At 41.7% G+C, this 16,214-nt stretch overlaps 1 protein-coding gene across 1 annotated transcript in view; it reads left to right on the top strand.

Moving 5' to 3' along the window:
• ZZEF1 (zinc finger ZZ-type and EF-hand domain containing 1) overlaps window positions 1-16,214 on the top strand; it is a gene marked incomplete at both ends in the record, with an annotated part of 182,721 nt that overhangs the window by 24,909 nt on the left and 141,598 nt on the right. The window contains 4 exons of the mRNA XM_080713975.1: window positions 1,000-1,171; window positions 3,964-4,163; window positions 6,737-6,947; window positions 14,992-15,108. Coding sequence (XP_080570101.1) covers window positions 1,000-1,171; window positions 3,964-4,163; window positions 6,737-6,947; window positions 14,992-15,108 — 700 coding nt within the window. The remainder of the gene's footprint in view (window positions 1-999; window positions 1,172-3,963; window positions 4,164-6,736; window positions 6,948-14,991; window positions 15,109-16,214) is intronic.

Genomic DNA, 16,214 nt, shown 5'->3' on the forward strand with positions numbered 1-16,214 from the left:
CAAGCTACACCCCTAACCCTATTTTCTATTCTTTATTTTGAAACAGGGTCTCACTGAGTTGCAAAGGGTCTCACTAAGTAGTTGAGGCAGTCCACAAACTGCGATCCTCCTGTTGCAGTCTCCTGAATGCTGGGATTAAAAGTGTGCACCACCAAGCTCTGGAAAGAGATTTTTAGGAACATGTGACAAAGTATCAAGCATATTTCTGTTACGCGTGTGTGTGTGTGTGTGTGTGTGTGTGTGTGTGTGTGTGTCTTACTGGGGATTGAATCCAGGGGTATTCTACCACAAAGCTATACCTCCAGCCCATTTAATTTTTTGAGACAGAGATTCACTAAATTGCCCTGGCTAACCTCGAACTTGCCATTTTCTTATCTTAACCTCCCAACCAAGTACTGACATTACAGGCATGTATCATTGAACCCGGCTTTTTTTGTTGTTGTTGTTTTTTTTTCCGGCACGGGGAATGGAACCCGGGGGTATTTAACCTCCACACTACACCCCCAGCCCTAATTTTTATTCTTTATTTAGAAACAGAGTCTCACTAAGTTGTGGAAGGCCTCACTAAGGAGTTGAGGCTAGCCATAAACCTGTCATCTTCCTGTCTCAGCCTCCCAGATATTGAGATTACAAGTATACACCACCATGCCTGGTTCTAGCTAGATTTATTTATTTATTTATTTATTTATTTATTTATTTATTTATTTATTTATTTATTTATTTATTTATTTGGTAGTACTGGGGTTCCTGGAAACCTTCTACCTCCAGGCTACACTCCCAGACCTATTTTTACTTTTTTATTTCGAAACAGGGTCTCTTAAGCCAGCGCACGCGGCTGGCTTCAATCCTGCCCGATCCTCCTGTCTCCACCTCCCAAGCGCAGGGATTACAAGTGTGCAACACCACACCTGGCCCCTAGCTAGATATTTTAAGTGACTATTTTTTCCCCCTTTGTATGTAACAGAGTCGTTTTATGATAAACTCTGCTTTTCTCTCCAGAAAGCCCTGGAGATCTAACCAGAAGCCCAGAGATGGATAAACTCAAGTCAGTAACAAAATGCTATGCGTATATAGAAACATCCTCCAACCCTGCTGACATTGACAAGATGACCAATGGAGAAACATCATCCTTCTGGCAGTCAGATGGCAGTGCCCGCTCACACTGGATTCGGTGGGTGATACATGACTTTTTTATTGTTTTTAAATTTTTCTAATGTTTTTTACTTGGCTGACAAGTTTTTTTCAACATCACAAGGGCTCTCTTTAAAGATGCTTTAAGAATCTAGGAAAAGGAATCATTTAAAACCATGTAACTTAGCCGGGCATGGTGGTGCACGCTTGTAATCCCCGCGCTTGGGAGGCGGAGACAGGAGGATCGCACTGGTTCGGAGCCAGCCTCGCTGGCTTAAGAGACCCTCTTTCCAAATAAAAAATATAAAATAGGTCTGGGAGTGTAGCCCGGAGGTAGAAGGGCTTCCAGGAACCCCAGTACCACCAAAAAAAAATAAATAAATAAAATAAAACCATGTAACTTGGTGGCGCTTGCTTGTAATCCCAGCATTTGGGAGGTGGAGACTAGAGGATCGTGGCTGTGGACAGCCTCAACTACTTAGTGAGGCCCTTACAACTCAGTGAGATCCTGCTTCAAAAATAAAAGGACTAAACAATAGGGCTGGGGGTGTAGCTCAGAGGTAGAAGGGCCCTGGATTCCAACCCCAGTACCACAAAAAAATAAAATAAAACCATGTAACTTGGTTCACATATAAAAACATATATATTTATATTTGCCTCTGAGCCCTAAGCCTGATTTTATTTTTATTTTTAAAAAGGGTCTCTAGGTTGATGAGAGTCATATTACTTGCTGAGGTTATCCTTGACCCTGTGGTCTTCTGTCTCAGCCTCCCAAGTACTGGGATTATAGGTATGCCCCATCACACCTGGCTATAAATACATAATTTCTGTACCTAATATTTTAAAGGAGGAAGTAGAATTTAATTGATATTTTATGATACTGATTTCATATCTTTTTCACTAGTTTCTCAGGAAAAAATAGTATCATAAGGGACAAGAGTTGTTTTTTTGTTTGTTTGTTTTTGTGTTGTTTTGTTTGTTGTACTGGGGATTGAACCCAGGGGCATTCTACCTCTGAGCTACACCCCCAGTACGATTTGATTTTTTATTTGGAAGCAGACTCTTGCTAGGCTGGTGAGAGTCTCACTCCTTGCTGAGGCTGTCCTTGAACTTGTGATTCTCCTGTCTCAGCTTCCCAAGTACTGGGATTACAGGTGTGCACCACGACTCCCAGCCTGTGATTGTACTTTTTAAGATCCTTTTTATACATTTAAAAAAATCTGCTGGGGCCGGGCGTGGTGGCGCACGCTTGTAATCCCCGCGCTTGGGAGGCGGAGACAGGAGGATCGCGCAGGTTCGAAGCCAGCCGCGCTGGCGTAAGAGACCCTGTTTCAAAAATATAAAATAGGTCTGGGAGTGTAGCCCGGAGGTAGAAGGGCTTCCAGGAACCCCAGTACCACCAAAAAAAAAAAAAAAAAAAAAAAAAAAAAAAAAATCTGCTGGGCATGGTGGTACACACTTGTAATCCCAGCACTTGGGAGGCTGAGACAGGAGGATCATGTAGGTTCAAAGCTACTTAGTGAGGCTTTCAGCAACTTAGTGAGACCCTGTTTCCAAATAAAGTATAAAATAGGTCTGGGAGTATAGCCTGGAGGTAGAAAAGCTGCTGGGTTCCACCCCCAGTACTACCAAAAACATAATAATAATAAAAAAATGAAAATGAATAAATCTACTATATGAGGCTGGACGTAGTGGTGTATGCTTGTCATCCCAGCCTTCGGGAGGTGGCGATCGGAAGATCACAGTTTGCAGACAGCCTCAGCTACTTAGCAAGGCCCTTCATAACTCATTGAGACCCTGTTTCAGAAAATTAAAAATATTAAAAAATAGGGCTGAGGGTATAGCTCAGAGGTAGAATGCTCCTGGGTTCCATCCCCAGTACCGCAAAAAAAAAAAAAAAAAAAAAAAAATCTACTATATGAGTTGATCTGTTTATTAGAGGGCATACAATGGTCAGGAATCTTAGAGCAAAATTCATGACAGTAAATTGATTATTTTATGAGTTCCAAAGATGCTATCTATATTTTCACCAGTTGTCTCTAAAAATGGGCTAATTTTAAGTAGTAGAAATAGAAATTATTGTCTAATTTTCTCTTAAAGAAAAATTTGGCCTTTAGCCATCTATTTAATTTATAGACGAGGGAATATACTTAGTTTGGAGAATTTGCTTCTTGCTAGGTAAAGGGACTTTGTTAGAATGTTCATATTGTTACTTTCTTTTTTGTTTTTTGTTTTGTTTTATTGTTTGCAGTACTGGGGATGGAACCCAGGGGCATTCTACCTTTGAGCTACACCCCAGCCCTATTTTTTTATTCTTTATTTTGAAACAGGGTGTCACTGCGTTGCAAAATACCTCACTAAGTAGCTGAGGCTGTCCGCAAACCCCTATCCTCCTGTCTTAGCCTCCCAAATGCTGGAATTACAAGCATGCGCCACCACGCTCAGCTTTTTTCCTTATTTTTGGAATAGGGTCACACTGAATTGCAAAGGGCCTTGCTAAGTAGCTAAGGCTGTCCTTGAACCACAATCCTCCTGTCTCAGCCTCCCAAATTCTGGGATTACAAATGTGTGCCACCACGCCTGGCCATATTGTTCTTTTCTGCCTATACTAATAGCTTAAGAAGAAATATTAATCTTGAACGGAAAGGCTTTTTAGAGACTGGAGTAGATCATATGGACTTTGAAACTCACAGCCAGCATTTCAAATTAGTTGCTATTTGGAAACCAGTCTTTGGATATATCAAATATAAGATCTTTGAGATGGGACTTGTGGGCACTATCAGTTCTTGACCCATATAAACATTTGTTGTTTCTTCTGTCTGTGTTTTCCAGTTTAAAAATGAAGCCAGATGTTGTGCTTAGACATCTGTCCATTGCAGTGGCTGCCACTGACCAGAGCTATATGCCACAGCAGGTGACAGTTGCGGTGGGGAGGAGTGCTGGTGATCTTCAGGAAGTCCGAGATGTGCACATCCCCAGCAATGTCACTGGCTATGTGACACTGCTGGAAAATGCCAATATCAGCCAGCTCTGTGAGTCAAACAAAACTATGTGTGTATGGGGGGTAGGAGAGGACCTCTGAACTAGAGAAGCTGTTATTTTCTTGTAAGATTGGATTTACTTCTCATGACTCACATAAAAGTGATCATTATTTTATCTAGTAAGTGTTGTTTTTTAATTAATTAACTTATTTATTTTTTGTGGTACTGAGAGTAGAAGCCAGGGGCCTTCTACCTTCAAGCTATACTCCCAGACCTATTTTTATATTTTATTTGGAAACAGGGTCTCACTAAGTTGCTGAGAGCCTCACTAAGCTGCTGAGGCTGGCTTTGAACCTGCAATCCTTCTATCTCCACTCCTAAGTACTGGGATTATAAGCGTGTGCCACACGCCTGGCTCACTTTTTAATTTTTAAAATTTCATTTCATTTCATTTCATTTGTGTGTGTATGTATGGTGGTAGAACCCAGGATCTTTCTACCTCTGGACTACACTTCCAGACCTATTTTATATCTTATTTGGAAACAGGGTCTCACTAAGTTGCTGAGGCTGGCTTCGAACCTGTGTGATCCTCCTGTCTTAGCCTCCCAAGAGCGGGGATTACAAGTGTGCGCCACCATTCTCAGGTCTAGTAAGTGTTTTTTTAGTTTTTTAAAACTATAGGAAAGCAGTAAAGCCTTTTCTTCGTTAAAAATACGTGTGTGTGTGTGTGTGTGTGTGTGTGTGTGTGTGTGTGTGTGTTTTGCTGGAAATTGAACCCAGAGGCATTCTACATCTGGGCTACACCCCAGCCCTTTTTCTTTCTTTTTTTTTTTTTTAAAAAAAAAACAAAACAAGGTCTCACTCTATTATTGAGAGTCTCACAGAGACTAAGACTGGTTTTGAACCTGTAATCTTCTTTGTTTTTTTTTTTTTTTTTTGTGGTACTGGGGTTCCTGGAAGCCCTTCTACCTCCGGGCTACACTCCCAGGTGTATTTTATATTTTTTATTTGGAAACAGGGTCTCTTAAGCCAGCACAGCTGACTTCAAACCTGCGCGATCCTCCTGTCTCCACCTCCCAAGTGCAGGGATTACAAGCGTGCGCCACCACGCCTGGCTGTTTTGGAGTATTTATGTGTGACTATTTATAAGTACACACAGACATATATACACGTGTATGTATACATTTTTCCTTAAAAAAGGTTTTAGCCAGGTATAGTGGTACAATCTTGTAATCACAGTAATTGGGAGGCTGAAACAGGAGGATCGTAGGTTTGCAGCCAGCCTCAGCAGTTTAGTTAAGCTGTTAGCAACTTTGTGAGGCTTTGTTTCCAAATAATAAAATAAAATAAAATTTTTAAAATGGCTTGGGGATGTAGCTCAGATTTGCAATGCCCCTGGGTTCAGGCCCCAGCATCACACACACACACAAAATGTTTTTGCATATATTTCATATCTTTTTATGAAGTTGGTGGCATTCTGTTTACATTTTTTTTTGCATTTTGACATGTTTTTATATCATATATTCATGATCAAACGTTAGTGTTTTAAAATGTCTTAATTCTAACCCACTTCTTATTTTTGACACTTAGGTGTTTCCAATTTTATGTCGTTATAACCTTGCCTCACACGTAGTATTTTGGAAATAATCACAAATCTGTGATTTCTTTCCAGGCTTATTTCATTCAAGGAGCTGGAATACTTCATGTTTTATCTCATTTCCTCTAATGCTTTCCTGGGCCAAAAGAAGTGTTCTTCCTTTGCTCAAAGGAACTGAGGCCTAGGGAGGTATAGCGTCTTTGTGTTTCCCCTCTAGGCAAAGAAGTAGTTAAGCTCATAAAGAGGCTTTCTGCCTTAGACTGTGGTGTTCCTTTCTCTAAGTTGTTTCCTTTTTAACTTCTCACGTCCTCCTCTCAAACCGAAATAAGAAATTATGATGTCTCCTTAAAGTGAGTCATGTCTGTGTCATCTGCTTGGACTTCATTATTAAGATATTCTCCCAACTGCTAATGAGCCCACTACAATTTTATTTTATTTATTTATTTATGGTACTGGGGATGGGACCCAGTCACATTCTACCTCCGAGCTACATCCCCAGCACTATCTTATTCTTTATTTTGAAATAGAGTCTAAGTTGCAAAGGGCCTCACTAGGTAGCTGAGATTGGCCTCTAACTTGAGATCTTCCTATCTCAGCCTCCCAAGTACTGGGATTAGCCAATACTTGTAGTAGTAGCCACCACTGCTACTATTTTATAACTCAGCCCAAATTTCAAATTTTGGTGGGAAGAATTCTAGAAATGTTCTTACTGTGTATTCAGTCAGGATTTATAAATTGTTCCATGTACTTTTCAAGACCCATAAGTTTCTAAGAAATTTTGTAATAAGCCACCTTTAAATTTACACATTATTCTTAAGACTTCTTGGATTCATGTTTTCACTGTCTTGTGACAAGTGTATTATGTCTTAGTTCCATTGCACACGTTATTTATTTCTGTCACCAAAGTATATATCTTCAGAATTTTCTTTTCAAATATCAATTACCATTTTGCTTTTTGTTGAGAGCCTAGTGTTTACTGAACTAAAGAATTTAACTCAATACTGAATTTGTTTTTTGTGCTTAACAGATGTCCAGATTAACATAAAGCGTTGTCTCAGCGATGGATGCGACACTAGGATTCATGGCCTGAGAGCCATTGGCTTTCAAAGAATTAAGAAGTCTGGGGTCTCCGTCTCAGATGCTTCTGCAATATGGTATTGGTCTCTGCTGACATCTCTGGTAACAGCATCTATGGAGACAAATCCCACCTTTGTCCAGACAGTGTTGCACAATACTCAGTAAGTCAGTCTCCGTCTCCTACTCCATCAAGGTGCACCCCCACTTCTCCACCCACTGTGGAGCCTCACTGAGCCACGCCCCATCACCAGGGCTCAGCCAGCAGCCCTCTCCTGGTACCTGCTGCTTTCTACTTGTACCATGCAGCTCCACGCCACTTCTTTCTTTTTCTGATGTTCTCACTTTACAGACTTTAAGGATGTTGAGGGTCGAACCCAGAGTGTTGCATATGTTTGACAAGCACTTCTATCATTGGGCTATCACCCCAGCCCTTACTTCATAGACCTTTTTTTTTTTTTTTTTAATTATGGTACTGGTGATTCAACCCAGGGACATTCTACTTCTGAGCTACCCCCCAGCCTTAATTTTTACTTTTTATTTTGAGACAGGGTCTTACTAGATTGCTGAAAGTTTCACTGTATTGCTGAGGCTCTCCTTGAAACTGTGATCCTCTTGTCTCAGCCTCCCTAATACTGGAATTACAGGAGTGCACTACCAACCCTGCACTTTGTAGACTTTGAAGCAACGTCTATTCCACCTTCCTTGACCTCCTCACACAGCTCTTCCAGGGTCTTCCTCAGCTTACTTAGTACTAGAGTCTCGTGAGGGTACTTGTGCTGTGCCTATTCCTTATCCACCTGAACAATTGCTGGTGTTTATATAACACTTAGTATTGGATAGAGCATTTTCAAATACTCTTCTTATCTTACCTACTGACACTGAAATATTCCTACAAAAATTATCCTCATTTTATAATGAATATCCACCTTCCCTTAGGTCACACAACCAAGCAGTGATAAATCAATTTAAATCTAGGTCTTCAGACTCTCAAGATGAGACCTCCTTTCACTAATGAGTGAAATCTTTTCAAACATACTAATTTATTCTGAAATGTAGAAGACCTTTGAAATTTTTTTATAAAGAATTATTAGGGCCGGGCATGGTGGCATAGGCTTGTAATCCCAGCACTTGGGAGGCTGAGACAGGAGGATCGCACAGGTTCGAAGTCAGCCTCGGCTACTGAGTGAGGCTCTCAGCAACTTAGTGAGACCCTGTTTCCAAATAAAGTATAAAATAGGTCTGGGAGTATAGCCCAGAGGTAGAAAAGCCCCTGGGTTCCACCCCTAGTACCACCAAAAAAAATAAAGAAGAAGAAGGAGGAGGAGGAGGAGGAGGAAGAGGAGGAGGAGGAGGAAGAGGAGGAGAAGGAGAAGGAGAAGGAGAAGGAGAAGGAGAAGGAGAAGAAGAAGCTAGGCATGGTGGCATATGCTTGTAATCCCATTGCTTGGGAGGCAGAGACAGGAGGATCGCTCAGGTTGAAGCCAACCGCGCTGGCTTAAGAGACCCTGTTTCCAAATAAAAAAGTATAAGAAAATAGGTCTGGGAGTGTAGCCCAGAGGTAGAAGTGTTTCCAGGAACTCCAGTACCACCAAAAGAAAAAAAAAATTAGAAATAAACCAGTCATGGTGGTATACATTTATAATCCCAGTACTTAGGAGGCTGAGACAGGAGGATCACAGGTTCATGGCCAGCTTCAGCTACATAGTGAGGCCCTCTAAAACTTAGTGAGATCCTGTTTCAAAATAAAGACTAAAAAATAGGCCTGAGGGCGTAGCTTAGAGGTAGAAAGCTCCGGAATTCAATCCCTAGTACCGCAAAAAAGAAAAATTATTAGGACATAAAACCCATGCAGTAACATATACGACAAAAGCAATCAGCTATGTTAGCAGTGAAGCATTAGTCCTGTATGTGGGTTCAATAATTGCTAATAGTGTGCTATTGGTGTAGACTGTAAAAGTGTTTGCCAAAAAGAGATTACTAATATTGCTAATATTTTTTCCTCAACATTGTGTGTGTGGGGGGAGGGGGGAGATGGGGATTGAACCCTATTTTATTTTTTATCTGGAAACAGGAGCCCACTAAGTTGTGGAGGGCCTTGCTGAGTTGCCAAGGCTGGTTTTTGGTTTGGTTTTTTGTGTTTGGTGGTGGTGTTTTTTTTGTTTTTTGTTTTTTTTGGTGGTACTGGGGTTCCTGGAAACCCTTCTATCTCTGGGCTACACTCCCAGACCCATTATATACTTTTTTATTTGGAAACAGGGCCTCTTAAGACAGCACAGCTGGCTTCAAACCTGCACAATCCTCCTGTCTCCACCTCCCAAGCGTGGGGATTACAAGTGTGCGCCACCACGCCCGGCTCAAGGCTGGTTTTGTTTATTTATTTATTTATTTTTTTGGTGGTACTGGGGTTCCTGGAAGCCCTTCTACCTCCGGGCTACTCTCCCAGACCTATTTTATATTTTATTTGGAAACAGGGTCTCTTAAGCCAGCGTGGCTGGCTTCAAACCTGCGCGATCCTCCTGTCTCTGCCTCCCAAGTGCGGGGATTATATAAGCATGTGCCACCATGCCTGGCTCAAGGCTGGTTTTGAACCTATGATCTTCTCTCAGCCTCCCAAGTCCTGGAATTACAAGCGTGTGCCATCCCACCTGGCTCGGATTCCTATTTTCTTAACTCAGTTATAATTAAACCCAGTTTTGATGCTCAGTTGTTTTAGAATGTCTTGTGGCAAACCCCTTCAGTCTGCCTTGTGTGTACTTTTGACATATCCTCCTCGTTCTTATAACACTTCTCACTGTTTTGTTTTTGTTTTTGAGGGTATATTGCCCAGCCAGACCGGTATTGAATTCTGGGGTCAAGCCATCTCCCACCTGAGCCTCCCAAAGAGCTAGGACTGCGAGAGAATGCCACTGTGCCAGCTGCTTCTTTACTTCCTGGCACCAGACACTCCAGGCTTATCTGGAGTGTTCTCTGCCTTAGTCCTAGAATCAGCATTTTTGTTGTTGTTGTTTAGTACTGAGTATTGAACCTAGGGTCCTTATACCTCTGACCTATACTTCCCAACCTTGTTGTATTTTTATTTTGAAAGAGAATCTAACTAGGTTGCTGAGGACCTTGTAAAGTTGCTGAGGCTAGCCTTAATCTTGTAATCCTTCTGTCTCAGCCTCCCAAGTATTGGGATTATAGGTGTATACCACCGTCCTTGACTTGGAATCAAACATTTTTCTAAGAAATAAATTTTCCTTTTAATGAAGACTGTTCAAAACTTTATTATTCTCAGGGTATTACTTCTCCCAAGTCCTTTCAGTAGAAAGATTATTACTATTGTTGTTGTTGTTGTTGTTGTTGTTATTATTACTACTACTACTTTCCCCTGTAGTACTGGGGATTGAACCCAGGGACATTCTACCTCTGAGCTATACCCCAAGCCCTATTTCATCTTTTTTTGCCCTTTTTTATTTTTTGTTTAGAAATGGTCTCATTAAGTTGCTGATAGCCTCTCTTATGTTGCTGGGGCCGGCTTTGAACTAGCAATCCTCCTGTCTCAGCCTCCCAAATACTGGGAATACAACCTTATGCCACCACACCCAGCTTAATTTTTTGTTTTGAAACAGAATCTCCCTAGGTTGCTGAAAGTCTGGCTGCATTGCTGCAGCTAGTCTTAAACCTGCGATACTCCTGTCTCAGCCTCCCAAGTACTGGGTTTTAAGGCATGGGCCACTGCACCCAGTTACACCTATATTTATATATATATCAATAATACTAAGAATCACCGGGCGTGGTGGCGCACGCTTGTAATCCCCGCGCTTGGGAGGCGGAGACAGGAGGATCGCGCAGGTTTGTAGCCAGCCGTGCTGGTTTAAGAGACCCTGTTTCAAAAAATATAAAAATAGGTCTGGAAGTGTGGCCCGGAGGTAGAAGGGCTTCCAGGAACCCCAGTACCACCAAAATAATAATAATAATAATAATAATAATAATAATAATAATAATCAAGCTTACACTGGTACTTCTAGTTCTCATTCAGCATGATAAAGCTCATTCTAATCTTCTGCCTCTCTAGATTTGTGAGTCCTTTGTCTGATACTGAAAAACCGACCTCCCTATCTGTGTGTGTGTGTGTGTGTGTGTGTGTGTGTGTGTGTGTGTGACTGAGGGTGGAACCCAGGGGCTTTCTACCTCCAGGCTATACTCCCAGACCTGTTTTATACTTTATTTGGAAACAGGGTCTCACTAAGGTGCTGAGAGCGTAAGTAGCTGAGGCTGGCTTCGAACCTGTGCGATCCTCCTGTCTCACCCTCCTAAGCGCTGGATTACAAGCGTGCGCCACCACGCCCGGCTTCCATATCTGTCTTTATGTCCTCAGTCTCTATATAACTAGTGTCCTACTGTTCCTTCCTTTGCAGGGACACCGTCCTTATTCACTCCTGCTCCAGCAGCTCTCGCATGGCTGCTGCACCAAGGCCCTTCTTTGTCTTTCCTGATTTCCTATACCAAGTGTTAGGCTACCCTCTGCCCCAGCTCATATCTGCATTCCATGCTGGTCTCTCCCTTTGGACAGATACCTCTTTCACCTAGTTCAGGGCTGTACCCTACTGTATGTCACCATGGCTCCCCCGCTTACCCCTACACACTCAAAGCCTACCTCACATAGTTCTGCCATGTAGACTGGATTTTCAGGAAGAGAGAGAAGAGCTTTCTGCCTTTTGTTCTCTTTTGGTGTGTATATGTATGTGGCACTGGGAACTGAACCAAGGAGTTACATCCCTGTTTTTGGTTTTTATTTGGAATCAGGGTCTCACTAGGTGCTGAGAGTCTCCCCACTGCTGAGGCTGTCATTGAACCTTGCAGTCCTCCTGTGTCAGCGCCTCAAGTACTGGGATTACCCAGCTTTAATTCATGAAGATGTGCCAGGTTGTTGAAGAATGGAAATATTTCTGCTTAGTTCAACTAATATATCTTCAATGATATTTTTACATACCCCTGACATTTAAAAATCAGTCATTTATGACTTTTTTTTTTTGGTGCTGGGGATCGAACCCAGAGGCTTTCTACCTTTGGGCTATACTCCCAAACCTATTTTCTATTTTTCTTGGAAACAGGGTCCCACTAAATTGCTGAGAGCCTCACTAAGTAGCTGAGGCTGGCTTTGTACCTGTGCAATCCTGCTGTCTCAGCTTCCTAAATACTAGAATTACAAGTGTGCACCACCATGCCCAGCTCATCTATGACTATTTTATTTATTTATTTATTTTTGGTGGTATTGGGATTCCTGGAAGCCCTTCTAACTCCGGGATATACTCCCAGACCTATTTTTTTAAATATATATATATATTTTTTTATTTGGAAACAGGGTTTCTTAAGCCAGCAAGGCTGGCTTCGAACCTGTGCAATCCTCCTGTCTCCGCCTCCCAAGCACGGGGATTACAAGTGTGCGCCATCACATCCAGCACTTCTGTGACTATTTTAAAACAAAAGTTGTATTGTGCAAAAGATCAATGAGGAAAAATTAAGAAAAAGCATATTTAGAGCCAGGTATGGTGGTGCACGCTTGTAATCTTAGTACTTGGGAGGCTAAAACAGGAGGATCACAGGTTTGTGACTGACCTCAGCTACTTAGTGAGGCCCTCCACAACTTAGTGACATGCCCTGTTTCAAAATAAAGAATAGCTGGGTGTGGTGGTGCACACTTATAATCCCAGTATTTGGGAGGCTGAGACAGGAGGATTTCAGGTTAGCAGCCAGCCTGAGCTACTTAGGCCCTCTGCAACTTAGTGGGACCCTGTTTCAAAATAAAGAATGAAAAATAAGTCTGGGAGTGTAGCTCAGAGGTAGAATGCCCTTGGGATCCATCCCGAGTACTGCAAACACACACACACACACACACACACACACACACACACACACACACATACACACACACGAGAGAGAGAGAGAGAGAGAAAAAGTGTATTTGGGGACCAAAGTTTTTACTTATATTAATGGAAATAAACTCAGTAAATGACTGCATGCTTCGAGTATGCTTTAGACCTTGTTAATCAGCTGTGTGAGTGTAGCTGCCATTCTAGCACAGCCCAAAGACAGCCTGTCAGACTGTCAGGTAGGAGGGAGAAAAATCAGAACAGAGTGGAAATTGACACTGTTAGCTTTTCTGTATTAGCTACATATTTTAAATAAGATTAATTATTATCAGTAAGACTAATCAATTTTCATTCATCAATTAATGGCACTTGGGATTGAACCCAGGAGTGCTATACACTGACCTACATTCCAAGGTCTTTTTAGTTTTGATTTTGAGCCAGGGCCTCCATAAGTTGCCTGGGCTGGCCTTGAACCTGTGATCTTCCTGGCTCTACCTCAAATCATTGGGATTACAGGCATGCAGCACCACCACATCTGGCTATGATTTTTTTTTTTTTTTAAGAACTGGGGATGAAATCCAGGGGCATTCTACCTCCGAGCTACACCCCCAGCCCTATTTTTTTTTTTTTTAAACAGGATCTCACTGGATTACAAAGAGCCTCACTAAGTAGTAACTGAGGCTGTCTGTGAACTGAGATCCTCCTGTCTCATGGCCTTGGCTATGATCTTTATTTTAAAATGAAGAAAGAAGCCGGGCGTGGTGGCACACGCTTGTAATCCCCGTGCTTGGGAGGGTGAGACAGGAGGATCACACTGGTTCAGAGCCAGCCTCTATGGCTTAAGAGACCCTGTTTCCAAAAAAAAAAAAAAAAAAAAAAATAGGTCTGGGAGTGTAGCCCAGAGGTAGAAGGGCATCCAGTAACCCCAGTACCACCAAAAAAAAAAAAAAAAAAAACCAAAACCCCAAAATAAAATGCAGAAACAAGATTGTTTCAGACACCGTCATTACTGTCATTAAATGACATTGGATTTTAGCATTTTGAGGCGTTTTTGGATCCATTTTTAGCATGCCTTCAAGTTTCTCATAGTTCACTCTCTCATCTAGTCCAGTTGCTGAAACATAGGAGTACTCAGAAATAATTTGTTGCATAAATTTGTTACAAAGCAGAGGAGACAAAACCATTGGGGAAATTCAGAAAGATAATAAATATCAGAGGAGATGAGAAAAGAAAACTTTGAAACAGATATTAAGGTAGAAAGGTTAAGACACATGGCAGGACTGGAGAATGATGGTGTTGCTCTACTTAGGAGTCAATAAAAAGACCAATATGATAGGCAATATGATACCTATTTAGGTTTTTTTTTTTTTGTTTTTTGGTACTGAGGATGGAACTCGGGGGCATTGTACCTCTGAGCTACACCCTCAGCCCTATTTTTTAGTCTTTTTAATTATTGAAACAGGGTCTCACTGAGTTGCAAAGGGCCTCGCAAAGTAGCTGAGGCTGTCCATGAACCACGATCCTCCAGTCTCAGTTTCCCAAATGTTGGGATTACAAGTGTGTGCCACCATGCCTGGTTTATGATACCTCTTTAGATAGCACAGATTTTAAGATTCAGTGTATAAGCCAGGTGTGGTGGTACATTTGTATAATCCTGGTTACTTGGGAGGCTGAGTCTGGAGAATTGCAGGTTCAAAGCCAGCCTTGACAACTTAGTGAGACCCTGTCTTCAAATAAGAAAATATAGCCGGGCGTGGTGGCGCACACTTATAATCCCCGCGCTTGGGAGGCAGAGACAGGAGGATCGCGCAGGTTCGAAGCCAGCCATGCTGGCTTAAGAGACCCTGTTTCCAAATTTAAAAAAATACATAAAATAGGTCTGGGAATGTAGTCTGGAGGTAGAAGGGCTTCCAGGAACTCCAGTACCACCAAAAATAAAAAAATAAAAATAAGTAAATGAAGGCTGGGGGTATATCTTGGAGGTAGAACACTCATAGATTCAATCCTCAGCACGAGGAAAGAAGAATAAAAAAGATTCATTTCTACTGAGCCATACACTAGTGTCAGTTTCCCTAAGAATTCCAGGCTTTTCTATATAGTCTGTGTCTTTTGCTCATACTACTTAAAATGAATGCTGGCTTCCAGAGTTTTAGGATAAACTTTTACAGAGGAAAGTGAAACTCTTGAGAAAAAGAAAAAAAGTAAAATCCTATTATAACTCCTGGGGACAAAAGAAAAGTACATATTTTGTACCAGGTTCTCCATGGGGAACTGACTGCTTATAAGGGATTAATTTAACAAGCTTTGCACAATATGTTTTTTTCTAACAGTATGTCTGGCTTTTTTCTAGGAAGGCACTGCAGCACATGCCTCCACTGTCCCTTTCTCCAGGATCTACAGATTTCTCAACTTTCCTGTCTCCCAATGTTCTGGAAGAAGTAGACAGCTTCCTCATAAGGATAACTAGGTAAAATTAAGGTTGATAAGATGAACTCTTTGTGGGTGGCAGAGGGCATATATGTTTATTAAATTTTTTAAAATTTTCCCTAAATCTTTTAAAGATCACTATATTTAGGGGTTGGAGAGGAGATGAAATAATAGCTCACTGATCTGAACTCCATTTTCAAGAATTAGGGGAGGAGGAAGAGTCCTCTAATTCAGTCTAATTCCTGAACCTCTCAGTTCAGTCATTTTGTTCTTGTTCTGGGTTTGAACCCAGGGGCATTTTACTCCTGAGCTCTACCTCTGAGCTATATTCTCAGCTCTATTCTGTTCTTTTATTTTGAAACAGGGTCTCACTAAGTTGCAGAGGGCCTCACTAAATAGCTGAGGCTGGCCACAAACCTGTGATCCTCCTGTCTCAGCTTCCCAACTGCTAGGATTACAAGCATGTGCCACCACTCCCACTTTATTTTTGACTTTGAAACAGGGTCTCACTGAGTTGCTGATTCTGGAGTTGAAAATGCAATCCTCCTTTCTCAGCCTCCCTAATATAGGGATTCAGGCATGTACCACCAAGCCCATCATCTCAATTGGCTCTTATCCCTAACCTGTAACCCTGATTGTGACCTTGCTTACCTTTGCACACAGGCTCAAAGCTTAATTATCTGTAGAACAGGGAAGGGGTTCCTTGGTAGCTTGATAAATGGGAGCACATATCTTATGAATGACACTCAGTGAATCCTGAGGACATTACTGTTTTAGAGGACCAAGCCCTGAGAAAGTCAGATATTTTGGGGTTTCTTTTGTTTTTGTTTTTTGTTTTGTTTTGTTGCCATGTTGGGGATGGAACCCAGGGGCGTTCTACCTCCAAGTTATACTCCCAGCCCAATTTTTTATTCTTTATTTTGAAATGGGGTCTCACTGAGTTGCAAAGGGCCTCACTAAGTAGCTGAGGCTGTCTGCAAACCATGATCCACCTGTCTAAGCCTTCCAGATGCTGGGATTACAAACTTGTGCCACCACGCCCAGCTAGCCAGATAGTTTTAAATTATTCAGTGTAATGTATTTTAAAAGTCAGAGAAGTGTGAATGGAGTGAGTCTAAAATAAATTTTTCATGCTTCTCAAGAAAA

Source organism: Muscardinus avellanarius (genome assembly GCF_963383645.1).
Source record: "Muscardinus avellanarius genome assembly, chromosome: 16".
NCBI classification, from domain to species: domain Eukaryota; kingdom Metazoa; phylum Chordata; class Mammalia; order Rodentia; family Gliridae; genus Muscardinus; species Muscardinus avellanarius.